This window comes from Scatophagus argus, chromosome 2, assembly GCF_020382885.2.
Source record: "Scatophagus argus isolate fScaArg1 chromosome 2, fScaArg1.pri, whole genome shotgun sequence".
Lineage (NCBI taxonomy): Eukaryota > Metazoa > Chordata > Actinopteri > Scatophagidae > Scatophagus > Scatophagus argus.
The window spans coordinates 28,071,349-28,098,885 of record NC_058494.1 but is presented as its reverse complement, the minus strand read 5'-3'; the positions used below and the strand labels follow the sequence as shown (position 1 = coordinate 28,098,885).

General features: G+C 44.0%; 2 protein-coding genes across 2 annotated transcripts in view; both read left to right on the top strand.

Moving 5' to 3' along the window:
* The window catches only part of LOC124052702 (NACHT, LRR and PYD domains-containing protein 12-like), a 231,900-nt gene extending 204,479 nt beyond the window's left edge, over positions 1-27,421 (top strand). The window contains 11 exon segments of the mRNA XM_046377263.1: positions 11,582-11,836; positions 12,909-13,194; positions 19,678-21,541; positions 24,177-24,350; positions 24,495-24,668; positions 24,805-24,978; positions 25,136-25,309; positions 25,442-25,615; positions 25,774-25,947; positions 26,139-26,185; positions 26,421-27,421. Of these exon segments, the coding sequence (XP_046233219.1) occupies positions 12,918-13,194; positions 19,678-21,541; positions 24,177-24,350; positions 24,495-24,668; positions 24,805-24,978; positions 25,136-25,309; positions 25,442-25,615; positions 25,774-25,947; positions 26,139-26,185; positions 26,421-27,085 (3,897 nt within the window). The 5' untranslated portion in view covers positions 11,582-11,836; positions 12,909-12,917 and the 3' untranslated portion in view covers positions 27,086-27,421.
* slc22a7a (solute carrier family 22 member 7a) lies at positions 584-9,105 on the top strand. The gene is made up of 10 exons (XM_046377311.1): positions 584-1,081; positions 1,752-1,855; positions 4,136-4,290; positions 5,002-5,170; positions 5,256-5,379; positions 5,848-5,957; positions 6,055-6,269; positions 6,638-6,746; positions 7,319-7,525; positions 8,290-9,105. Exons 1-10 carry the CDS (start codon positions 722-724, stop codon positions 8,375-8,377), a joined length of 1,641 nt encoding a protein of 546 aa, XP_046233267.1. The 5' UTR covers positions 584-721; the 3' UTR covers positions 8,378-9,105.
* Positions 27,422-27,537: the final 116 nt, after the last annotated feature.

The window sequence follows — 27,537 nt, the reverse complement described above, 5'->3', positions numbered from 1 at the left end:
TGGGTGTCATTACTATCAGTCAGGTGCTCCCTCTCTCTCTGGTCTTTTATTGGTCGGCTGTGACTTTGCTGGTCACGGTTCACTGAAGCTGAACTAAACGCTAAACAGGAGGCGAATATTACACAGTGACAGCTGTGAGCAGCTCTGAGGACACCTGGTGGACAGGTAGAGAACAACGCTGTGACTGAAGGAAGTGGGGATGTGACACACTGCTGTGATTCACAACAAACACGGTCGTTGTGGTGGTGTGGGTTTCAAACCAGCAGCTTCCTGCTCAGTCTGATGAAAATCAGCTGAAGGCTGAAGGGCTCAATGCCCGAAAACAATCCATTCACACAAACAGGACACACGGAAAAACCACTGAGAAATCAGTTCACACACACACACACACACACACACACACACTCAGACACACACACACACACACACTCAGACACACACACACACTCAGACACACACACACACACACTCAGACACACACACACACACACTCAGACACACACACACACACTCAGACACACACACACACTCAGACACACACACACACTCAGACACACACACACACACACACACTCAGACACACACACACACACACACACTGAGACACACACACACACTGAGACACACACTCCCCGAGCACCTCCCTCTCAGGGTCTGAGAGGAGCTGATTGTCTTCAGCCTCAGACACACAGACAGAGTGGACGAGTCCTCTCGTATCACCATGAGGTTTGAGGAGATCTTGGACGAAGTCGGCGGCTTCTCCAGGTTCCAGTTCCTGGTCCTGTGCATCCTGTGCCTCCCCCGTGCCATCCTCCCGCTCCACTTCCTCCTGCACAACTTCGTCTCCGCCACACCTCCTCACCGCTGCGCCCTGGTTAGCCCGGAGGATGTTGACGGGGTGTCGCTGAGCTCCGAGCCCGAGACCCTCAGGATCCCACGTCAGGATGACGGCTCACTCAGCTCCTGCAGGGTGTACGACCCCCCGCTGACCTTCGACCTCGAGCAAGGAAACGGGACGGCACCTTGTCCACACGGCTGGGTCTACGACCAATCACAGTTCAGCTCCACAACCGCCACCGAGGTAAGAGGAAGCAAAGTTAAGTTATCAGAAATGCAGAAGATTGGAACACAGCATGATGCAGGACTCTCAGAGACTCAGACCAGGACCTTCATCAGACATCAAATCCACAATGTGAGACAACATGTCAAAATGATATCAGATGGTTTTCTGTGTGAGCCTTTTGCCATGTGAAGCAAATTCTGCAGCTTTGTGTTTCTTCATGTCTCGCTGTCAGGAGTCGGACGGGCTGTGGGACACAGAAGTCTGGTCTCATATTGTGGACCTGATGTCTGTCCAAGTCTTTGTGTCTCCAATAAACTCAGCCGACGGTGTGTCAGGTTTTAATGTTAACAATCAGTCACATGGAAGAAAGCGTCCGTTTGTCCACACACGACAAATCAGAGACGAGACGGGTTATTATTCAGTGTCTCAAAGGGACAGTTCACCCAACGAGGACAGCGCAGTCATTCTCTATTCACTGTTTGGTGGATGGTGGAAGAACGTCAGAGCACCACCAAAGTTCTTCAAGTCCATTCTGAGGGGAACACGAATGTCTGAAGAAAACTTAATGGAAATCCAGTAGTTGTTCGATATTATTATCATTGGACTGTAGAGATGTTTCAGTCTGGACCAAAGTCTATCTGCCTGTCTGCCTGCCTGCCTGTATATCTGCCTGTCTGTCTCTCTGCAGTGGGATCTGGTGTGTGACAACAAGCAGCTGAATCAAGCCCTCGCCACGTACTTCTTCATCGGGGTGACATTTGGATCCGTTGTGTTCGGACAGCTTTCTGACAAGTGAGTTCTTCATCACTCGTCCCGGTCTAAACCCTCGCAGTCTGCTGAACCTGACGCAGAACACGCACGAGTACGAGGAGATCCTTTACTGCAGTAATACGTAGTGAAAACACCTTATCACTGGTCAAAGTCGGGAGCGCAGCCTCTCATTGGTCAACACGCTCAGCCAAGGCATTGTGGGATTGCAAGTGCAAATGCATGCAAACAGAGCTGGTAGCTAAAACGTTCAACCCTGCACAAAGCAGGATGTGACGTGTGGGCTGCGAGTCGAGCCGCCGCTGACGTCAGTGACCAGGATGTAAACAGAGACGTGAGGGTCTTGAAGCAGACGGCAGTTGGCTGGAGATGTTGTTGTCATGGAAACTCTTTGTGGCGACGCAGCTCATCACTAAGGCTTCTTAAAGAGTTGATCACATGATCACATGATGATGCTGGTGAACATCAGTTCACCACATTCAGCATCAGCACATCTGGACAGGAGCAGATGTGCTGCAGTGAAAAGTTTAAAGTAAAACACACGATGCAGTCAAACATTCGGCTCCACTTCACAGGGCGAACTGAACTCAAAGGTGAACAAGTCACCTCATGAGTTCTGAAAGAGGAGACGCAGCTCCTGCATTCAGTCCGTCCTTCCTGTGGCCTTCATGAACCCTGAGCTCAAGTGAAAAACAGTGTGAATAAACCGCAGGGCTGAAACACAGTCTGAAAACCCGAACGAGTCCGACTCTGACGCGTCAGACTGACCCGAGCTCCTGGCCTCAGACCAGGCCTCCGAGCCCCTTCAACAACAAGACGATTCACCGCGTTTTCAGGAACAAAGTCAGCTGCTGCCCTGCTGATGCAGACAGTGTGTGTGTGTGTGTGTGTGAGTGTGTGTGTGTGTGTGTGTGTGTGTGTGTGTGAGAGAGTGTGTGTGTGTGTGTGTGTGTGAGAGAGAGAGAGAGTTTGTGTGTGTGAGTGTGTGTGTGTATGTGAGTGTGTGTGTGTGAGTTTGTGTGAGTTTATGTGTGTGTGTGTGTGTGTGTGAGAGAGAGAGAGTTTGTGTGTGTGTGTGAGAGAGTTTGTGTATGTGAGTGTGTGTGTGTGTGTGAGAGAGAGAGTTTGTGTGTGTGAGTGTGTGTGTGTGTATGTGAGAGAGTGTGTGTGTGTGTATGTGAGAGAGTGTGTGTGTGTGTGACTCTTTAATGAATAAGCCCAAAATGTCAGTTACCTAATAAGTCATAGATTACCAACACAGACTACAGTCTCACTGTGTCTCTACACTCACACATACACACTCACACACACTCACACACACACACACACACACTTGGTCTCTTTAAGGCACATTTTGTCAGAGAGTTTCTAACAGGAGAAGAACTCTCACTCTCAGAACCTGGGGTTATGTAGGTGGTGCTCACGAGGTGGTCCAGAATGAATGGGGGCTTATGGAGCTGAAGCCTCTAAATGTAACTTTTATGGAGTAAAAATAATTTAATTTTTTCATTATATTTTAACTTATGAGTGGTGGAGACAATCGATAAAGTTCCATTAGATTAGATTTTCTCTGCTTTTTTGTGATGAAATGCCTTTTCATATTATTAGTTAAGTATATACTTAAATTATATTATTTTGGTTTCCTGCATCAATCAAACACGATGTTTTTTGTTTTGTTTGCGGCTTCAAACATCTGCTGTAGCTCTCGTTAGCATACATGAGGACTATAACACACAAAACACACAAACTGTGGTCATGTTCACGTAATCACGTAAAGTTAGCCGGCATCAGCAGGAAGTGGACATGCTGTCTGCTGAAGGGTTGCTGCTGCTTCTGATCAGTAGGAAGCAGTTCATTGTAGATGTTCAACACTTGGATCTGTAAGTTCACTCTCGTCCTTTTATCAACAAAACAAACTCACGTGAAGGTCCATTCAGCAGCTTTTCATTACATCATGTGATCCTCAGCTAAAATAGTTCAGCACTGATCTTTGGAAAGAAAAAAGAAAAAAGAAAAGCAACCCAAAGGTCAGAATAAACTGTAAGGGATTATGTTGAAACTCTCCTTCGTACTTCCCTTTTTGTGCTTAAAGTCGCCACAAACACGTGTTTGAAAACATCTGCCGTTGGTGCCGACAGAGCGTCCCAGCAGCCGCTGAAACGAGCCGGTTTGATGGTTAAAGTGGTCTCGTTGTTGTTGGCAACTGGGCTGGGAAACGTTAGGAAATGCAGAAGAAGATCTGGCAATTGGATCAGAAGCCACTAAAGTGTAGTGTGTGTGTGTGTGTGTGTGTGTGTGCTGCAGGTTTGGTCGTAAGTCGATGCTCCTGGTGGCTCTAATCACCTCCACCATGCTGGGAGTCACCTCCGCCTTCTCCACCTCCTACGTGATGTTCGCCGTCAGCAGGGCGCTGTGTGGCGTCTCCCTCAGTGGGCTGTCCATCATCGGGGTCGTCCTCGGTATGAACTCAAACGCACTTCAAGCTGAAAACCTCCTGACCAGGACTGGAGCAGCAGTTTTACTGTTACTGCGTCACCTTCACTCATTAATTATGTAATGATGTCATCACTCTGAGGTCACGTATTAACTGTCCTGTTAGAAGAAACGGTTCACATCGCGTCCGTTTTCTGTCATCAGACTTATTTTAAGAAGGTCACTGGACTGCAGGGGACCTGAGTGTGTTGCCCCTGTTCTCCCCTACTAAATCAAATGTTGTGTTTGTAAGATATGCAACATTTAATTAGTTAATTTGTGTTAGACAATTAAAATTCAATACGTGTGCCTTCCATGTAGCCCTAAATTAAAATTCACCAAAAACATGAAAGCGTTCAGTGTCCGACATTGTGTCACATCGGAGGCTTGCTGTCCACACTGAGTCTGTTAAATCTGAGACGTTTTGAAGACTCGTCAGGTCAGTTTCATTAATGAGCTGCTCCTCGTCCACACAAGCAGCAGGAATAATAAGGAATACAAACAGGAAGTCCTTCAAAAAGCTGAGCTCAGCTGTGTTGTGCTGCTTCGCTTGCAGGCACTTTGGACTTCCTGGAAAAACAAACACTTGCAACACAACAGAAATCGTTTCTCTGTTGTCTTTTTTTGTTCTATTTCTAATCAAACTGGTTCTCTGTCTCTGCACTTCATGGAGGCCCGTTTGCTCACTTCCTGCTCAGGTATCGAGTGGACAGACGTGAAGCACCGGACCTTCAGTGGGACCATCATGAGTTTGTCGTGGAGTGTGGGGAACATGATCCTGGCCTTGCTGGCCTACTTCATACGTGACTGGAGACACCTGACGCTGGCGGTGACGGCACCCTGCATCGCTGCCCTCGTCTCCTGGTGGTAAGGCAGATGTTAGGAGGAGTTTCCATTGTCCATGCTGACGGTAAACATCTTAGTGTGGCTGTGTTTCATCACCTGCGTTCAGGTGGCTGCCGGAGTCGGCCCGATGGCTGCTGGCCAACGGCAGAGTGGAGGAAGCCAAGAAGTATCTGGTCCAGTGCGCTGAAATGAACGGCAAGAACGAAAACACATCCAGACTGGATACTGAGGTACAGCTGACTGACTCAGTCTGAAAATCCAGTATTAGTAAGTAATCATCAGTAAAAGTTACTGATGAGTTCATCTTTGTCACACTGACAGAAGGGATTCGGGGAGTCGGGCTGTCTCTCCAGCACTAGAGGCCACTAGAAAGGCTTTCATCCGAAACGTCTGTGCAGTGTTGGGGTTCACTAATGAGAGCTGAACCACGTTTGAAAATTGGAATTACTGAGTGAAAACAGTGTGTGGGTCTAAAATGGGAAGTATTTTCAGCTGCTGCACAGATGGAATCAGAGCTGTGGAAATAAACATTACGATGAACTCATCAAACATGGATGATGTCAGTTTGGTGCATGATGGGCTTAGTTCTGCCCAACATGATTCTGATTGGTTTAAACAGGGGTTACGCTGGGCTGAAGCTGTCCAGCACCTCAAGCTCTTCTTTCCAGTCACAGTGTTCGGCTCTGTGCTTGTTTCAGACTCTGGGGAAGGTGACGGTGTCTGAAGTGGCTCAGAAGAGCCACTCGTACCTGGACTTGGTCAAAACACCCCAACTGAGGAAGATCACCCTCTGCTCTGGATTGTTCTGGTAACATCCTCTGACCTTTGGCGTATTTAAAACGTATGGTCCTCTGTGCGGCCCTCCAAGCTGCTGAGTGTTCGCATTGTTGCTGTTGTACCTGCAGGTTTGCTGTTGCCTTCCTGTACTACGGGATTAGCTTCAGGATCTCAGGTTTTGGCGTCAGTATCTACCTCACGCAGTTCATCTATGGGGCCATTGAAGTGCCTGCCAAAATCCTGACTTTCTTCATCCTGGACTGGATTGGCCGGCGGAATGGCCAGGCGGGGTTCCTGATCACAACGGGAGCTCTGATTGGAATAAACACGGCCATACCTTTAGGTGACATCACTTCCCATCTCTGCATACACATGCATTTTTTATTGATTTGATTTATTTGATTTTTATGAGATAAAGTTTGTAAGATGTGGCCAGAACTTTTGTTTGAAACATTAAAAAATAAACTAACATCGTCAACAGAAGGTGATGAGAATCCCATTAACAGCAGATGTGTTGCAGCAGTCCTCCTGATAAGTCCTGAGTTTCGTTGGACTGGTCTAAAAATAAATTCAGAAGCTGGACATTTAATTCTGTTTCCTCTAGAAAACCTCATCTGTCCTGTCATGTTTATAACTACAGTTTGCTAACTACAGCGAACAGTACAATGAGCAGCAGCTAGCAGTTACTCTGGTACTCTGCTTGTCTTTCAGAGTACTCTGTGCTTCGAACATGCATTGCTGTGGTGGCAAAGGGTTTCTCAGAGGCTGCGTTCACTACAGCGTTCCTTTACTCAGCCGAACTCTTCCCGACTGTTCTCAGGTAAAACACAATTCCTGAAACCAGAGTGCCAACCTGAAGGACCCTGACCTCGACTGAAGAGCTGTAAAACAGCCAGTTTTTAGAGCCACATCCAAACTGCTCACAACAGGGTCCGTAGGTTATCTGGAGTAACTGGGTCAAGGTTTTTGGAGGCATCAGTTAGGTTCCGTAGGTTAAGTCCCATCTAGTTCCACTGTGTTCAAGAGAAGGAAGATATTTCTACAGCTGACATCTCTAAAACTCTGCAGCTCTCACCAAAAATGTCTTGATGCATAAACTTTAAAACATGCATTTTTTAGTCTGCAGTCCACCACTACACCAGAGTCATTATTTCTTCAGTATTTTCTAAGTAAAAATGTGACAATTTGTATTTATTTCACTGCTTCTCAGGGCTGGCGTGACTGAGATTTGACTTCTAAAATTTCATTCTAAAGCCTTCGTCAGCAGACAGCGATGACGTACTGATATTATGTTGCATTACTGGTGTCAAACTTTCTTTCTACTTAAACTACTTAAATGTCAACCCTGCCAGCAGCATTAAAACTGATCCTCCTGGTTGTGCTGCTGGACAGGCAGTGTGGTATAGGCTACACCTCGTGTATCTGTCGCATCGGGAGTTCCCTGGCTCCCATGATCATGTTGCTGGAGGACGTCTGGCTTCTCCTGCCGCCGCTGATCTTCGCTGGGACGGGAATCGTCAGCGGCAGCTCGGTCTTCATGCTCCCTGAGACGCTCAACTTCCGTCTGCCTGAAAACATCTTCGATGTCGAGGAGGGAAGGTAGAGGGTTTCTGTGTTACTGTCTGAAGGAGATTTTAGCTCCGGTCGAGTCAAACACCTGACCTCCATGCAGAAAACTGGGGATTGTGTTGCCATGTGTGCATATTGTATAATGGTTCTTGAAAACAGAGGTCCCAGACTTTTTCACCTCCAGGACCCGCATGCACAAATTGAACACTGACTAAATCTAATGATCACTCTGTGTCATTAAAAGTTGAGGATCTACTGATTGGTGGAGGTCATGATATTGGTTGGAACTGCTTGCATATCACTTAACAACACATCATATTTTAACAGAAAGAAAACATGATCAGATATGAAAATACAAGGAAATTGTATTTTTATGTCAGATCCTGTCAAACAGGGACACAGTGTGACCACAGAGGTGATCTGAGAGAGTCAAAAAGACATTTTGAAGCAGCAGCCACTGTCCTCCTGTCTATCACACAGACAGCTGGTCTCTCATGTCTGTCTCTCTCATGCTTAAGCAGTTATTTTTCATGTCAGATTAATGGACCGAATGTGTATCTGCGTCATTGGTAGTTACACATATAACCCGAGTTCTATGCTCTTTGACTAAACTTCATGGTTCCTGTCTTTACACAGTGGCAGCACATTCAGTTAGAAATACAATCAGACACACACATAATACTGCAGGTGACCTGGTAAAGCCACGGCTTCCAACCAATCAGAATCCAGGCTCCTCAGAGGTCACGATCAGGTTAAAAGTGACTACGTTCCTCTTTTTCTTTCTTCCTGTTTAGACACAGACGAAGCAATGGAAACGGAGATGCAGAGACTGAGCTGAGGAAGATAAACTCTGAAGACCCGACAGCCCAGCAGCAAAACTGACAAGCTGCAGTCTGTTGATGTCACAGCTGATGTCCCTTTAGTGTTCTGAGTTCTTATTAAAGCACTGAAGTGATGCTTGACTGTCTGTTGTTCAGGCACATAACACCTTGCTAGTCCTGGTCCACTGTAACGGCTCAGTGCTGTCTGTGACGTGAACTCCTGGGTATTACCGTAAATTGTTTAAATGCATTGAACCTGGTTATGATGTGTTTGAGTCAAAAAGAGGTGAGAAATGTGAAGTATTTGCAGGAACAACACTGTTGAACAATATTAACATCATTCAGAAAGTGAAAAAAAACTGTTCCAAACCTCAGGCTTGATGTACAAAAAAGTGGTAAATAAAATGTCTGAGACAATGACAATAAATACTAAATACTTCTTGGAGTAAACTGCTTCATTGTTCCTGCTCATCAAGCTCTGATGTTAAAGAAGAAGAATAAAGTAGAAAGATGTCTACCGAACACGTGCTGCCCCCTACTGGCTGCCTTGAAACCCATTCAGATCAGTCTGTCAATCTGCTGTCCTGCTGTGAAAAAGCTTCAGGACAGACTTGATGCTGGTGTGTTTTTCTTATCAGACAGCAGCAACTGACACCAACAGACAAACACACAGTGTGAGGACCATTTACTGCTCCTGACAATCACACTGACGCATCAGAATGGGTCACACTCCAACAGACATGTGGGATGGAAACAAATATTTACTAAGAACACGATACCCACTTTGTCCTGAAGTGATGTCCACGTCCACTTTCACGACAGCTGAGCAAATGTCATCCCCAGCTGAGAGCTCTGACAGAAGTCCAGTCCGTGGACGCTGAGTTAACCTGAAGCTCAGCACGTCTTCATCAGCAGCTGATTTAATCTGGACATGACGGAAAGTTTTAGACAAATAAAAACTAGAAACATTTTTGTCTGGCAGTTTTAATGTTCGCATCTTTGAAATATTTTGAGGCTTCAGCTGCGGCCATCTTTGTTGTCATGATTACGAGCTGGGTGGAAACTGTGGAACGTGTCCATGTGACTCGGTGGATCCAGCGCTCATTAAAACCTCTTCCTGCTGTCAGGTGGACTCAGTCTCAGCCACTAGCTAATCCAGTGGTTCCCAGCCTGAGGGTCGGGTCCCTTTAAAGGGTCAGCAGATACCTCAGGCGGACAAAAAGTCTGATTTCATTTTCCTCCCAGCTGGTTTTAGTGAACTGTTGAATCATTTGTCACTAATGAAACCATGTGAGACGTTTAGAGGTGAAAGTCTCTGGAACCTGACAGAAGACTCAGTGACACACTGTGACACAGTGTGAGACCGTGGGGTGGTCTGCTATCATCCTGAAGTGAAACTGGTCAGTGGCAACTCAAGGTTTCCTTTTAATTACACTGAAAACAGAGTAAAAACTAACTGATATAAGGGATTTTGGATTGCCTTTATTGTGAAATGCTACATCTGAACTTCCTGAAACTTATTGTGTAACACCGTGGGGTGGTCTGCTATCATCCTGAAGTGAAACTGGTCAGTGGTCCAAGTCCCCTCCAGTTTCATCATGAGCACAAAGAGGTCTTTGGCTCCAGGCTTTGATTTGCGCCATTTTATCACCAGTCCGCCAATCCGTGAGAACCAAATAAATAAAATACACAAAAACACAAACTAAGCTGAAACAATCTAAAACACTCACACAGAGAATAACCTTTCAACAATGTTACAAACAAATAAGAGAATAAACTTAACTTGGAAGTTATATTACCGAAATGAAAACAGGTGGTCACGTTACGTGACGTAAACAAACACGTAACGTGCGCACCTCATTGCCTCATTGGCCGCGTTGACTCAAGTCCTTCACTACTTGTTAACCACATCTTCTGTAATACTGCAGCAACGTAACGACCACGAACACCTTCACTAACGTCAGTAAGGTATCTTGTTGTTATTAATTACAGTCATATTCATTAACAAAGAAATATTTTTAACTATTGATGAACTGAACTGAAACTGACTCTGAACTGTCGCAACCGGCAACAGGAAGTTTCCTTGAAATGGCATTCTGAATTCAGAGAACAAATTTGATGATATATTTATTATTCATTGTGTTTACATTTTATTTATCTTGATCTATTTATTCATTCATTCATTTATTATATTCGTGTGATCATGTGTTTTTGAGTGACTGACTGAAAGAAAAGGATTTAATGACTGAATGTAACTTTTCCGATTTATTGTGAAATCGGATTGACCTCGTTGTTACCATAGTGTCTCGTATATGAACGCACTTGAAAACATTGTGAAGGCTTCTTTTTCCTTTTCTTTCCTGCTTTCAGGTGAGGCGTAACAGGAAGTTTGTGTTACTTTCACTTCCTCTCAGCTGCTGATGCAGATTATTTAGTGGCTCCGCACTCAAAGGTAAACGAGTGTTTTTCTCTCTGTTGTTCTCTAATGACTCGTGTTATGTGACTGTTTGTGCCTTCCGGTACTTTGACTCGATCCTCACAGTCCAAAGTGTTTGAATGTGTGGCAGGAGTCGAGTCTGTCGGCCGACACGACCGACCGCTCGGCTCTTGTGCTTTTTAGCAGAAGACGTTTGAAAGAGTGAAAAGCGGCTTCAGCTGTGATGCTAACAGCTGCTAACAGTCAGGAATCAGCGGGAAAGCTTGTTTACTCTCACACTTTGTTTGTTTGTTAGTTTGTGATGAAGAAAATACTTAAAGGCAGTCACGTTCATTACCGTAAAGATGAGAGTAGAGACCCACTTCAGGCTGTCTGTCCGTCTGTGCTGTGCGGGTCATGAGCTCCAGATAGTGGACTGACAGAACTGGTTTCATGTTTCTAAACTTGGATGTTAAAGTTTGAACGGAGCTTAACTTTAACTTTGTGAAACAAAAGGACAAAAAGCCAAAGTCTGTCAGCCTTGAAGAATCCAGCAGACAAAAGGCTGTTCAGAACGTCACTGCTGAGATGTTACAGTGAAGCCCAACTTCCTGTTGTGTCACGTAAACGCTGAGATGTGTGTGTTTAGTAGTTTTAGTCAATTTGTTGTCTGAAAGTTTCATCAGTCTTTTTCACGAGTTGAGTATTAGTTTGAGTGTACGTGACGATGAAGAATCTTCTTCTTCTTCTTCTTCTGTGCTTACTGATGCAGTTTGTGTTTGTCACATGAGTTCACAGACTGTTTGTCCCTCCTCATCCAGTAATCAAGCTGATTGTCTTCTTCTTCAGTGTTGCTGCAGTCTGGACTTTGTGGAGCTCCGTCAGTGTCTCCAGCTGCGGTTCAGACTGACTGACAGACCTTCAGTAACACTGCCACCTGCAGCTCACACTGGCTCTCTGCTCTCACGTCAGACTGACGGTTCTGGATTTGGATTTGAAGGTATGAGGATGTGACGGCTGTCGGTCGGACGAACACCAGCGGCGTCTGTCGGCGTCTGCGGACGAAGAAACAAAGTGTGTTTGATCTCATGTGGAGCTGAACAGGTGAGACCCCTGACAGGTAACACGACACACCTTTGATGAAGAAACTCTGCTGTCATTTTAGGAAAAAAAAGTTTATCCAGTGACCTCAAAACTATGCTAACAAATAACAAGAACATTTGTGGAAATGTTAAAACACTGATACTCCAGTAAAGATTGTTGTAGAATGTCTTCTGAATGATTCCCACAGGGTGGTTCTCACTGACATTTCCTGTAGCGCCACCATCAGGACAAACTTATCACTCATCCACAGGAAGTGATGAAACCTTGAAGGCAGATTGTCATGAAATGTCCTGATCCCTATGCTGCTTCCCAAAAGATGTCCCCTTTGGATTTTACTGACTCTAGTGCTAATGTTAGCATGCTAACATGCAAAACTAAGATGGCGGACACCAGCGTGTAAATGTGATATTGTCAGTTGTCTTAGCCAATCATATTTGGGAAAGTCATCAGTGAGGGCGTGAGCCATGGAGAAAAAGAGGATAATGAATAATTTAGAGTGTATTGAACCAAGAAGACTGTGTGCTGGACTAAACTCATCTTCGAGTTAACCTCTTCAGGAAAAACCTGAAATTGTCACTTTTGCTGAAGCCAAAAGCTCCAAATGAGCTCTAAACTGAGAAGAAAGACCACACAGACACGAAGTCAGCCAAATAAGAAGAGTTAAACAGAGTTTACTCTATAATGATTTTGTTTCATTCTAATTTACTAATTAGAATCCAATTTATTCATTCATTGTGTCATGAATTAACTGTTTACTCACACATTCATTCATTCACCCATTCTTGATATTTCGATTGAAGTCGTTGCGTTTGTGTTTTCCTCTATAGCAGAGATGGAGCTCACTGTAATCAGAACTTACAGTGGAGATGGTGACCCATAACTCAGTGAGGGCTTAACATTCACTTACATGAAACTGCTACGCTCTCTTTAACTGAAAGACCTGTAAGCAGTGAGCCACTTCAAGACTACATGAAGTCCGGACTCTGCTGTCAGCCAATCAGAACTCCTCTTTCTGCTCTGATACACCTGTGTTACAGTTTTCCTTCAGGTTGACAAAGCTGTCTGATTTCAGCAGGAAGCCATGATGACACCAGAAGGCCTTGCGAACACTCTGGAGGATTTAACATCAGATGAATTTGAGAAATTCAGATGGTATCTGAACCAGGAAGACGTGCTGGAAGGCCACCAACCCATCAAATGGTCCAAGCTGGAGAGGGCAGACATGTTTCAAACCGTGACTCTGATGGTGCACGCCTATAAAATGGATGGAGCTCTGACGGTGACCAAGACGGTTTTAGAGAAGATACCCAGAAACGACCTGGTGCAGAGACTACCGGACACCAGCTCAGGACCAGGAGGTCAGTCACACTTTTGTTTGTATGTTCAGATCAACAGAGTGGGTTGACAACATAACACGTGTAAAGGAACAGGGTCTGTCAGTACAGAGACTTAGTGTATTGATCAGAGGAAAACAGCTGGAGGCCTGATCTCATCATGACGAGAAAAGGTTTAGGTTACCAGTCATCACTGTGAGAGGACGGAGGGCTGATGGAGCCACCCGATTGAATTGTCTCTCTGTTATGTACGTGAGGTTGATATGTGGACGAGAAACAAAGCAGTCGTATCCCGCACCTGGTTGTCCAGGAGTTTATGTCTCAGACACTAAGAGTGACGACAAGCACAACACTTGGTGTGTCAACATCGTGCAGGCTTTGGGATTGAATCCATCTGTTCCTTCAGGAGCAGCTAAACCAGCACCAGATGCTTACATAGACCTGGACAGACCATCAGGAGCACCAGGAGAGATTCCATGGTGTCCTGGCAAGCTGACTGACCTGCAGTGTGGGCCCAGTGTTAAAAATGCCAAATGAAATGGGTAAATCAAACAGATAACATCAGTGTGGTTACAGACCTTCAGAACCCCACCAGCTTTAATCGTGATGGTTTGATCTCCACCCGTCATCACACGTACTGGCCAAGTTTGTGTGTACAAACAAGGAATTTGACTCCGGTTAGACTTTGCTCTCAAGGACAAAACAGACACCTAGCAGTAAGAACACAGAAGGTACTATATACAATAAGATAAGGATAAAAAATACTATATACAGTGCAATAGCAGTGAATCTGTGGAGAAGTGCAATGACAGTGTAGGTAGACTAAGATTTAAATAAATAAATAAATACAGAACTTTGAAACCAGACACTTAAGACAAACAAGATGGGGACTGGACGGGGTTAATAATCTGAGGAAAACTCAGTGAAGCTGTAGAGTGGATGAGGTTTAGAGTTTATGATGGACTTTTATACATCACAGGAGGTTATGACTCAAGGTGCTCCGATCAGGATGTTTGGGGCTGATCACCGATCACGATTTCTGGAAGCTGAATAGGTCGATGCTGATTACCAATCACCAGTCAAAATGTTGTTTCTTTACTTTATTATCATCTCTAGTTGTTTTCTGTGGCAGAAATAAAAACAGCATTAAAATGAAATAAATGAAGGAAAGGAAGGAAATAAATTATTCTATTCATTTTGCCAGCTCAGAGAAACAGTTTTAAACCAAAATGAAAAGTTATCTGTAAACTGTCTCGGTTGTCTCAGTGTTTGTCCTGAGGTCTTTGTGTCCTGAAGACACGACTCCATCACTCAGATTATTGACTGACTGTGAGCAGGTTTTAAATGTCAGTAAATAATTTAAATGTAACAGTAAATCCTTTTGGCTCAGGGTTTGTGTTGTTTGTCATGTTTCAGCTGTTTCTCAACGGGAATTCAAATCAAGTTACAGATAAAGTAACTTGTCTTTATAGCCGATCACATCCTAGCAGAACCACGTGAAAGCAGTCCAGAACAACTGATAATATAACACATGATGTGTGTCTCTCTCTGTGTCAGTGGGTGTCAGTGATGGTGGACAGACTCCAGACAACAGAGGACCTTCCTCCTCTCAGATTGAAGGTAAAGCTGCTCTGTTCTGTGTGATGTACGGAAGCCCTGAAAGAAGAAAAGTTTGATAAAGTTTAGTGTGAGTTTTCTTTCTGTGTCTTTCTTTTCCTGCAAAGTGTCAACCCAAGTAATGAGGTGAACTATGACCTGTTAGTGCCTGATACAACCTCAAGGCTCAATTTGCATTTTCCTTTAATGATTTCTTGAAAAAGTTGCCCAACATTTGAATGGAAACTGCAAACTTAAACGAGTGTCTCTGTTGGAGGTTTAAATGATACTGAGCTTTAGACATCAGAGAGCGAGTGCACACACAAGACAGAAGGAGAAAAGTGAAACTGAGGCTACAGGACGTTACTGTGACATTTCAACCAGCAGATGGCAGCAAGTCAAGTCAAGTCAAGTGATTTTTTTAATTGTCATTTCAGCTGTTTAAGGTGGTTCAATGAACAGTGAATAGAGACAACATTCCTCCAGGGATCAGCTGCCACACTGACACTACACAAGATGTCAGCACAATACTATGGATATACGTGTTTATACATGCTATACAGCTTAACAACTACACACAATACAACCTGTACATAAGTGTACTCAGTGCGAATGTTGTAGGTCCTGAATGATGTGACAGCTGCGTATGTTGTTGTTAAACAGCTCGCTCTTGTTAGAATTGTTACGGCCCTGTGTTGCCTTTCAAGGAGGTGTTGTGGTGCTGCTGCCTTGTGTGTGTGTGTGCAGGTGTTTGCTGGGAGGAGCCGATTCCTGCACACCTGAGTTGGCAGGGCAGAGAAGGACACAAAGGGCCCTGCAGGCTTGTCTCACTCTTTCTCCACCTGGCCATTTGGACTGCAGCTTACACTCACATGCACATTTTATCACACGTCCAAACATTGCAGACACACTGACTACAGATGTTCATCCACCCATTTTCTCCCAATAAAGTGGTTAAATGGTTCAGATCATGTTTGGCCTCTCCTCTTTGTCACACTCTGAGAGCCGCTTGTGGTATGTTTTGTTTCTCAGCTGGTACTACTGGTTTTTTCTTCACTAGTAAAGGCTTTGGAATGGCCTAGACCAGGGGTCGGCAACCCACGGCTCCGGAGCCCCATGCGGCTCTTTCATCACTCTTCTGTGGCTCCCATGGCTAAGACAGGGCGAGGATATTTTGGGGAAAATATGATGTGAATAAATAATGGACAATTAATTTAAATTGAGTTCATTCTATTTATTCTGGGTTTTTTTCATTGTAATAGTTATTTCTTTGGAGATTGAGGTGCTCTTGTGATATTAACGTAAAACTTGTTGGTGGCATCGTGACTTATTTTGGCTCCCGGTAAGCTAGCAATGGACAAATCAAAGAAGAGAAAAGTTTCAGACGAAAAACTGTCAGCTTTTACTGCTGACAGTTTTACCGATATGCTTAATATGTTGTGAGAAAGTAGCAAACATTTTTTTGTTTTATTTCAGAATCAGAATCAGAATCAGAAAGCCTTTATTGTCGTTATATACCAGAGTATACAACGAAATTCGGGAGCGCTCCTCCGTTTGGTGTTTTCATCACAATATAAAAATATCAAAATATCAAGATTAGTGCAAAAAGAGTAAAATAAATAGAGAATAAAATACTAAATAGAAATAGAGTACTAATGGAATAAAGAAATTTAACAAATATTTACAATGTTAATAGTAATTATCGTTATTACCGCCGTTGCTTACTTGCTCACTAAAAAACTGAGTTCATGCGGGATAAAATAAAAAATAGTAATTGTCAGCGTTAATTAATTCACACGTTGACTTGCCCAACCCTAATGTGTTAACGCGTTAACGTTGCCTTAATATATTTTTATATTATTGTATTTGAAAATAAATGTATAAGTGCCAGTGTCTTTTTTCCTCAAAGTACAAAAGAATTAGGTGTTTTTGTTGTTAAAAATGGAAAAATAAAAATTTGTCATTTTCTGTTTAAAGTTTATTGATTTAATGAAAGTAACCTGCTATAGTTCTCATATATAAAGCATATGTTTAAGGAAACTGTATGCGGTGTAACTTTCAGTTTAGTGGTCAAATAGGTTTTGTGGCTTCGAGTGGGTTTTGATTTCGTGGGAAACGGGCCAAATGGCTCTTTCCATGCTAAAGGTTGCTGATCCCTGGCCTAGAGTAAGTTAGAGGTTAGTATTGCATTAGATGGGAACTAGCTTGGGGAGGCCTCATGTTTGCATGTGGTTGGTTATTAGCTACAGTTGAGCTCAGTTTGCCTGGGTTTTGTTAATTTGATTTGTTAATCTCAGTTAGTTTGGTTAAATGCTATTTGGTGGGGGGTTTCTGTGCTGCCCTCTGTAATCGGAGGACAGTTGTAGACGTTATTTGGCCATGTTGATAGTCCTTGCTTGGTGCTGCATGTGTTAGAATTGAAACTTTCCCTTGTAGGTTGTAAGAATGTTAATCATTTTGGGATTCGTTCGGAAGTTTCTGTAGTGTTGCGGTGTCTCGGGAACGCGTCACTAGATGTCGGGGGGTCGCTGTTGTACAGTTGCCTTTTTCGCTCTTGTGGTTTCTAGTACATAAATACCCACTATTAATAGCCGCATGAAGACTAGTGGAGAGATTAGCCAGCTTTTGGGTAGGTAGTTAGCGGTATTGTTCTAATTCATTGTGCATCTCACCAGTCACTATTGTTCTGTCATGGCCACTGTTGCTAGTTTTGTCCAGTCTCCTTCAGAGGAACTTTTGAATAGTTATACTAAAGAGCAACTTTTGAAGCTTGTTGAGTACTATGAGGTTGATAATGGAGATAAACGATTAAAGGAAGAAATCAAAGGACTGTTGAAAGCCACTTTGAAAATGGTGTTTTGCCAGCTACAGTTCAGGTTGCTGATGAATCTGTTGTGCCACATCCTGTTTTAACTTTTGAACAGCAGAAAGAGTTCTTGCTTTTGCAGATGGAAAGGGAAAAATTAAGCATAGAGAAGGAACGAATTAGGCAGTCATTAGAAAAAGAAAGACTGGGTTTAGAGCAGTATTGCTTAGATCAGGCAGGGTAAACCGAGTCATGCTGAGGGAGGTTTAGATGAGTCAGCAGGAGGCCCACATGGTTCAAAAGTGTTTGATGTGGTGAGTAATTTGCGTCTGCTGCTAAGTTTGATAAGAAAGACCCTGATACCTTTTTCTCCCTTTTTGAACGGGTTGCTAATGGGAGAGGTTGGCCTGAAGCTGATCATGTGGTCATGCTGCAGTCTGTGTTGACAGGTAAGGCCCAGGAGGCTTACTCTGCACTCAGTCCCGGGGACAGTCGAACATATTCAGCTGTTAAAGAGGCTGTATTAAAGGCATATGAGTTGGTGCCAGAAGCGTATCGTCAATGCTTCAGATCCTGGAGGAAATCAGAAAAGCAGTCACATGTTGAGTTTGCTAGAGATCTGACGAAATTTTTCAACAGGTGGTATTCTGCATTGGAAGTCACGAATTTAAAGGATCTGTGTGATCTGATGGTGCTGGAACAATTTAAAGATTGTATTCCACCTGTTCCACTCATATTGCTGAGCGTGGAGTAAGAACTGCTTCTGAAGCTGCTACACTTGCAGATGAATATCAATGTTTATCAATTTTGTTTATATTCAAAATTGTCTCCAGATGCTTTACAGAAACCCAGAGCCTGAACCCCCGAGCAAGCAGACAGTGGCAAGGAAAAACTCCCTTTTAACAGGAAGAAACCCTGAGCAGGACCCGACTCACAAGGGAGAACCATCCTGCTGATAGTCGGCTGGGTGAAGGAGGAGAAGAAGAGGTAGACAGGACAGAGAGGATGAAAGAGACAGAGAGAGAGAAACATACATGCAATGTAGAGATGGTGGTGGTGTTGTGGAGGTGGGGGAACTGCTCGGTGGATCATGTTTGGTGTCACTCACTACATTTTTACAGTACAGGTGTACTACTTGAACTTAATTGATATAGTTTAGTAGCCTTTATTATTATTATTTTGGTATTAGATTTATAGTCAAAAAGATTAGGCTGAACTGGTGTTTGTTTATCGTCATTTTTATCGTTACCATGATAAATACCAGAAATTATCGGGATTAATTTTTTAGCCCATATCACCCATCCCTAGTGCTAAGTGTGGCAGTACTGGTGATGTTGCTGCCAGTTCGCACTTTCTGAGGTCTTTCGGGGAGAAAGTCCAGGATCTAGTTCCAGAGGGAGGCGTTCAGGCCCAGAAGCCTCAACTTTCCAACTAGCTGCTGATGGGTGAAGATGGTATTGAATGTTGAGCTGAAGTCTGTGAACAGCATTTGAACACAAGTGTCCTTTTTGTTTTTTGTCCAGGTGTGTGAGAGCCAGGTGGAGTGATGTTGGTGTTGACAGCTGCTGCTGTAGTCAAACTTCTTCATTGTCATTATTGTTATTATATCTGCTACTGCCACTCGTAATATCACTATTGTGGTCATTGTTTTGTTAATAGTTCCACTTCTCTGCTCTCTCTCTCTGTCTCTCCCACAACCCAACTGGTCAAGGCAGATGGACGCCCACACTGCTCCGATGCTTTTGTCTTTTAAAAGGAAGTTTTTTCTTGCCACTGTTGTCAAGTGCTTGCTCATGGGGGTTTTGTTGGGTCTCTGTACTAAAAACTAAATTACAGAGTTTGGTTTAGACCTGCTGTAACAGGGAAATGTCATGAGATAACTTTTGTTGTGATTTGTTGCTTTATAAATGAATGGAATTGAATTGGTTGTACTGCTCAGCCTCTACGAGAATGATGTGTTCAAGTCTAAATGTTAAGATAACTTGCTGTTACAAAATTGCAAATCTATGACTAGTAGAAAATACTGTCCACAGCTCAGTCCAGCGAACAAACTTCAGTTTGACTGCATTTTGTTGACTTGTTTTTGTTTCTGTTACATCAAACAGATGATATTGTTCCAGTACCAGAGCCACGACCCATCTCAGATTACCAAAAAATACTTAAGTCACACCTTCAGGACAAGTTCATCTGTACACAAGAGGGGTGGGGAGAGACTAAGGAACGTCTGGATGACATCTACACAGAGCTGTACATCACCACCAGCCGTGACACACACATCGATAAACAGCATGAGGTCAGACAGATTGAGGTGGTGAGGAAACCAACAGAAACAGATGAACCAATTAAACCCAGAGACATGTTCAAACCCCCCTCTGGAAAATATAAACCCATAAGAACAGTCCTGACCAATGGAATTGCAGGAATTGGCAAAACATTTCTTGTGCGCAAGTTTGTGTTGGACTGGGCTGAAGGAAGAGCCAATCAAGATGTGCACCTCATGTTCCCCTTCACCTTCCGCCAGCTGAATTTATGGAAGGGAAAAAAGTTATGTTTGGCAAAGCTAATTCATAAATGTATCAGAGAGACCAAAGACATCAAGGTAGAAGCTCTGAATCACATCTTCAACACTCTGCAGTCCTCAGCAAACACAAACTATGACAAAAGTACATTCAAACTTCTGTTTGTCTTGGATGGACTGGATGAGAGCCGACTTCACCTGGACTGCTCTGAGAGTAAAAACCAGGACACAGACTTTGATGTCACAGAGTCCACCTCAGTGGATGTGCTGCTGACAAACCTCATCAACAGGAACCTGCTTCCATCTGCGCGCCTCTGGATAACCACACGACCTGCAGCAGCCAATCAGATCCACTCAGATTTTGTTGACGTGGTGACAGAGGTCAGAGGGTTCACTGACCCACAGAAGGAGGAGTACTTCAGGAAGAGATCCAGAGATGAGGAGCAGGCCAGCAGAATCATCTCCCACATCAAGACATCACGAAGCGTCCACATCATGTGCCACATCCCAGTCTTCTGCTGGATCACTGCTACAGTTCTGGAGGATGTGTTGAAGACCAGAGAGGGAGGAGAGCTGCCCAAGACCTTGACTGAGATGTACGCAGAATTCCTGAGGTTTCAGATTCATCAAACGAAAGACAAATACAAACAAAAAAAGGGCATTCAGTACATCAAGTCATTAGCACAACTGGCTTACCAGCAACTGGAAAAGGGCAACCTGATCTTCTATGGGAAAGACCTTAAAGAGAGTGGAACTGATGTCAGAGGAGCCTCGGTGTGCTCAGGAGTGTTCACAGAGATCTTTAAAGAGGAACGCGGGAAGAAGAATGAAGACAAAATGTTTAGCTTCGTCCATCTGAGTGTTCAGGAGTTTCTGGCTGCTCTTCATGTCCATCAGACATTCATCAACTCTGGTGTCAACCTGCTGGCTGAAGAAGAAGCAAAGCGGTCTAAACTATTGTTGCCTGCAATATTTAAAAACAAACCAGAACCTGCTCTCCTGTACCAGAGTGCTGTGGACAAGGCCTTGCAGAGTCCAAATGGACACCTGGACTTGTTCCTCCGCTTCCTCCTGGGTCTTTCACTGCAGACCAATCACACTCTCCTACGAGGTCTGATGAAACACACAAGATGTAGTTCTCAAACCAGCCAGGAAACAGTCGAATACATCAGGATGAAGCTCAGTGACGATCTGTCTCCAGAGAGAAGCATCAATCTGTTCCACTGTCTGAATGAACTGAATGACCGTTCTCTGGTGGAGGAGATCCAACAGTCCCTGAGTTCAGGAAGTCTCTCCACAGATAAACTGTCTCCTGCTCAGTGGTCAGCTCTGGGCTTCATCTTACTGTCATCAGAAGAAGATCTGGACGTGTTTGACCTGAAGAAATACTCTGCTTCAGAGGAGGCTCTTCTGAGGCTGCTGCCAGTGGTCAAAGCCTCCAACAAAGCTCTGTAAGTGAACCCAGAACTGCAGATACTGACTGGATCACATGTGACGGGTCAACTGATTAAAGTCTTAATGAGTAATAAACAGACAATATTTTGATTGTAGTTAGTTGGTCATTTGAAATTGCAGTTTCTTTTGTTTTATTGTACCTCTGCAGCCATGGAAGAAATCGGTTGCATTGTAGTTCATTTAAAGGTGGGGTGAGTCATTCTGAAGGTTGTTTCTGTTTCAGCTCATACAGGGTTCCTTCAGCTCCATGAAATGTCTGAAAATGTCTTAATGTACATTCAAGGAAATTAAAATTATGAATTGTTTTTAAAGTTACTATTAAACCGCTGTAGTTTAGTCCTGGTGTGCTTATGGCTAAATCAAGGAGAAATCTTCATGCACAGCAGCCTCCAGTAAAACATCCTGTAATGTGTGTTTGTTTGGTTAACTTCTGTCTGGCTGTGTGTTCATTCATGTCGGTTATCAGTGATGGTGAGCATCAAGTCGGCTGCTGACCCGGGCTGTCTCTCTCTGCTGCTGGGGTTTTTTACTTTTTAATTTGTTTGTGCATAGTTGGGGACAAAACACAAGTTTCCAGAACATAAACTGTTAATTTTTAAGATGGCTCAAAGAGTTAAAGCAAGGCGTTAAAGCAAGACATTTCGCTGCTAATCCAAGCAGCTTCATCAGCTGCTTGGATCCAAGCAGCGAAACGTCTTCATGTCAAATCTTCACAAGTTCAGACACCTTGCTTTAACTCTTTGAGTGAATATGACCTGGATGACTGAGAATCTCCACAGATATTTTTAAGGTGACGACTCAGGGAAGTCGTGGTTCTGTTTAGGGCAGACCTGGGCAAACTGTTCCACAAAGGGCCGGTGTGGCTGCAGGTTTTCTTTCCAACCAAGCAGCAGCACACCAGACTTGACTCATTTAATCAACTGATCTCAGTCTTCAGACAGTTGATTGGTCAAACTGTGTGCTCTTGGTTGGTTGGAGCAAAAACCCGCAGCCACACCGGCCCTTTGTGCCCAGGTCTGAGTTTAGGGTCAGTCTCCAGGAATGTCAACACATGTAATGTCCCCATTACATGCTCCCAGTGTTCTTTGGTCTTGTTTTGGCAGTTTGAGAGCAGACTGTCTGAACATTCTCTGTATGTTGTTTGGATGTAATTATACAAGGAAAGCTGTGCAGACCGCTGGTGTCCTTGCAGCCGAAAAAGCAACAGTGTTGACCCGTCTTGCCACCAGCTAATGAATTCTGAAAATAAGTGATGCTAAATCAAACAATTCTCTAAAACACAGAAAGCTAAACTACTAGCTAAAGCTAATCTAATAACTGTCTGAAATCGTGGAGGGTGCTTGGTGACAGTCAGATGGCAGCCTCCAAAACAGGCATCTCAAACTGGTCCACAGGAGGGCCGGTGTGGCTGCAGGTTTTTGTGCCAACCAACCAAGAGCGTTTGACCAATCAACTGTCTGAAGACAGAGATCAGTTGATTAAATGAGTCAAGTCTGGTGTGCTGCTACTTGGTTGGAAAGAAAACCTGCAGCCACACCGGCCCTCCTGTGGACCAGTTTGAGATGCCTGCTCCAAAATGTCTTTTGCCTCCATCTCAGCCACTCACAAAGTTCATTTGCAATAGCTGGGATTCAACCCATAGAGGGCAGTCTGTGCAATAATTTATATGAACAATTCCAGTTTGCTTTCCGTCCCCTCCATAGCACTGAAACAGCACTTCTCAAAATCACGAATGACCTTCTCCTTGTTGCTGACTCCGGTTCCCTCTCCAATCTTTTCCTCCTTGATCTGAGTGCGGCCTTCGACACAACCTCACACACCATCCTTCTGGACAGACTTTCCTCCATTGGCATCACAAACACACCTCTCAAGTGGTTTCAGTCATACCTTTCAGGCTGCACTCAGTTCATTCAGTTAAAATCACACACCTCCCACCCTGTCCCTGTCACCACAGGTGTGCCCCAGGGTTCTGTCCTGGGGCCCCTGTTGCTCATTATTTACCTTCTCCCCCTTGGTCACATCTTCCACAAACATCAAATTCACTTTCACTGCTATGCGGATGACACCCAGCTCTCCCTTTCAACCAAACAAAACTCCACACTCCCACCTTCCTCCCTCATCAATTGCCCCCCTCCACCCATCACATCACACCCAATTTACAACAGCTTCCCTGGCTCCCCATCACACACCATATCAATTAAAAAATACTTCTCCTCACCTTTAAAGCCATCCACAACAGTGCCTCACCTTATCCCTTTGACCTCCTCCATGTTGCCACACCCTCCTGCACCCTCAGATCCTCCTCCTCCCTCCATCTCGCTGTCCCCCCCTGCCCGCCTTGCTACCATGGGGAGCAGAGCAGCTCTGGAACTCACCTCCACCTGACCTCCGTAACTCTGACTCACTCCCTCATTTCAAATCCAAACTCAAACCCATCTGTTCAGACTGGCCTGCTCCCTCTGACCACTACTGCATGGAAGCATTGTACACTTTAAATTATGTTTTATTGTTGCTTATTGTTGCTAATATGATCACAGATCATATTAGATCACAGAAATGTGATGTGTTCTATATTGTATACCACAGAAACAATACCAGTGTTTGTTTCACTCTTGCCTAACTCTCCTTCAGGCTGAGTGGCTGTAACCTGTCAGGGAGAAGCTGTGAAGCTCTGTCCTCAGTTCTCAGCTCCCAGTCCTCTAGTCTGAGAGAGCTGGACCTGAGTAACAACGACCTGCAGGCTTCAGGAGTGAAGCTGCTGTTTGCTCAACTAAAGAGTCTGCACTGTAAACTGGAGACTCTCAGGTCTGGATTAATAAACTTGTTCATGGTGAAAAATAACTGTTTCAAATAGTTTGTGTAGTTTTTTGGCTCACCTTTTCAGATAAATAATAGAAAGAAATCATATCAGACAAATGTTTTCTTATATGTCCTATATGTTTTGTTTAGACTGAGTGGCTGTAATCTCACAGGGAGAAGCTGTGAAGCTCTTCCCTCAGCTCTCAGCTCTAAGTCCTCTAGTCTGAGAGAGCTGGACCTGAGTAACAACGATCTCCAGGACTCAGGAGTGAAGCTGCTGTCTGCTGGACTGCAGAGTCCACACTGTATGCTGGAGACTGTCAGGTCAGAATTAATAAATGTGTTTATGGTAAAGCATGTTTTTTTCTGTTGCTTTGTTGATTATATTTTCAGATAAATAACAGATCAAAATCATATCAGACAGAAGTGTTTTCTCATGTGTGCTGTTCATCTTCTTTAGGCTGAATGGCTGTAACCTGTCAGAGAGAAGCTGTGAAGCTCTGTCCTCAATTCTCAGCTCCCAGTCTTCTAGTCTGATAGAACTGGACCTGAGTAACAACGACCTGCAGGATTCAGGAGTGGAGCTGCTGTCTGCTGGACTGAAGAGTCCAAACTGTAAACTGGAGACTCTCAGGTCAGGATTAATTAACCTGTTGATGGAGAACCAGAATTGTTACATGGTGTTTTTGTTATGTTTCTTGGCATTTTTATCACTTACATTTTCAGATAAATAACATCTGAATCATATCTGAGAGAAGTGCTTTCTCATATGTCCTGTACATCTTATTTAGGCTGAGTGACTGTAACCTGTCAGAGAGAAGCTGTGAAACTCTGTCCTCAGTTCTCAGCTCCCAGTCCTCTAGTCTGAGAGAGCTGGACCTGAGTAGCAACAACCTGCGGGATTCAGGAGTGAAGCTGCTGTCTGCTGGACTGAAGAGTCCAACCTGTAAACTGGAGGCTGTCAGGTCAGGATTAATTCATTTTGGGATGGCTGAAACATGACTTTCCAATATTTTCAAATATTTACAATTGTCTCTGTAAGTCATACCAAATAGAAAGTGAAATGTTTTCTCACATGTCCTGTATGTTTTGTTTAGACTGAGTGGCTGTAATCTGTCAGAGAGAAGCTGTGAAGCTCTGTCCTCAGTTCTCAGCTCCCAGTCCTCTAGTCTGAGAGAGCTGGACCTGAGTAACAACAATCTGCGGGATTCAGGAGTGACACTGCTGTCTGCTGGACTGAAGAGTCCACACTGTACACTGGAGACTCTCAGGTCAGGATTCAGCTTCTGTTTAACAGATGGCTGTTTGAATACTGTTGAATGTATGGGATGATGTCAGTGATGACCAACATTCTGTAAATGACAGATCCAAAATATTCACAGAAAAAATGTTTTCACACCTTCTCCTCACATTGTGTGTGTGTCTGCAGGTTGTCAGGCTGTATGATCACACAGGAAGGCTGTACTTCTCTGGCCTCAGCTCTGAGATCCAACCCCTCCCATCTGAGAGAGCTGGACCTGAGCTACAATCATCCAGGAGACTCAGGAGTGAGGCTGCTGTCTGCTGGACTGGAGGATCCACACTGGAGACTGGACACTCTCAGGTATGACCAGACAACAAGAGCTCACACACTGTTTGTCTGTCACAGTGACAAGCTGAGGACTGAGTCTGTGTATGAAATGTGTTTTCTAAATGCAGCTGTTTTGTCTTCATGGTGGATCTGAGTGAAGGTTGATGAAGATCATTGATGAGGAAGCTTCTGAAGGTTCATTCTGACTTTGTTTCTTCCTCCAGGGTGGAACATGGTGGACAGCAGAGGCTGAAACCTGGTCTGAGGAAGTGTAAGTGTGTGTTGACTTTGATTGATGAAAACAAGGCAGCACATGTTAAAGTAGTTTCAGTCTAAAGCTTGTGTATCTGCATTCAGCTCTCAGTTTGACAGAAGATCCAACAAGATGAGTCAGTGTGAAGTTTTGATCTAATGAACAGTCAGTCTGTTAATGAAGCAACAAATGAAGCCATCAGGTGTGTTAGATGATAAACTGCTGCTGTATTGTGTCTTGTTCTCTCCATCAGATGCCTGTGAACTCACAGTGGACACAAACACAGTAAACAGATTCCTCAAACTGTCTGACAACAACAGGAAGGTGACATTTGTGAGAGAGAAGCAGCCTCATCCTGATCATCCAGAGAGGTTTGACTGGCCTCAGCTGCTGTGTAGACCTGGACTGACTGGTCGCTGCTACTGGGAGGTCGAGTGGAGTGGAGAAGTTTTTATATCAGTGACTTACAGAGGAATCAGAAGGAAAGGAGACACTGCTGACTGTTTGTTTGGTTGGAATAGTCAGTCCTGGAGTCTGGAGTATTCTGATGATTGTTATTCTGTCAGGCACAATATCAGAAGAACAGATCTCCTGTCCTCCTCGTCCCTGTCCTCTGTCTCTGATAGAGTTGCAGTGTATGTGGACTGTCCTGCTGGCACTCTGTCCTTCTACAGAGTCTCCTCTGACAGTCTGATCCACCTCCACACCTTCAACACCACATTCACTGAACCTCTTTATGCTGGATTTCGGTTTGGGCTCTGGCCTGACTCCTCCTCAGTGTCTCTGTGTTCAGTGTAGGAGGGAGAGTCTCCTCCTGTTAGAGAAACACACACATACTTGTTTTTGCGACCCCGTGAGACAGCCTGTCAGAAAGGGTATTGGTGGGGACACCACTTTCTGAATGAAACAAAGCCATAGTTTTATATCACTTACTTTGCATTTGTGTATGTATTTTGTATTTTATTATGACAAAAATCACTATTCTGGTGGGGACACATCTATGTTGTAATACCACCAACCACCAGCAGGTGACACTGTTGCAAAATTGTAAACATTTTTATTTCTGCATGAAAGTTGTTGCCGTAACTGTTAATTTAACAATTCTACAACATATTGCAAACAAACACCAATGTGTGGCTACAGGGATCAAAACATTTTTGTACCAGTATTTTTAACAATGCTACAGCATATTTTCAAGAAGATATTTTCATAAACAACTATAACAGTATTAACAATAAACAATTTTTTGAACAACTTCTGTTTATGTCTTTGAACTAAACTCTTGTTTAATAAATACCGGATAGACAAGATTCTTACCTTGTCTGTTCCATTATCCACAGCTTACCTTTGCTTCCTCTTTAGAGAGTCAC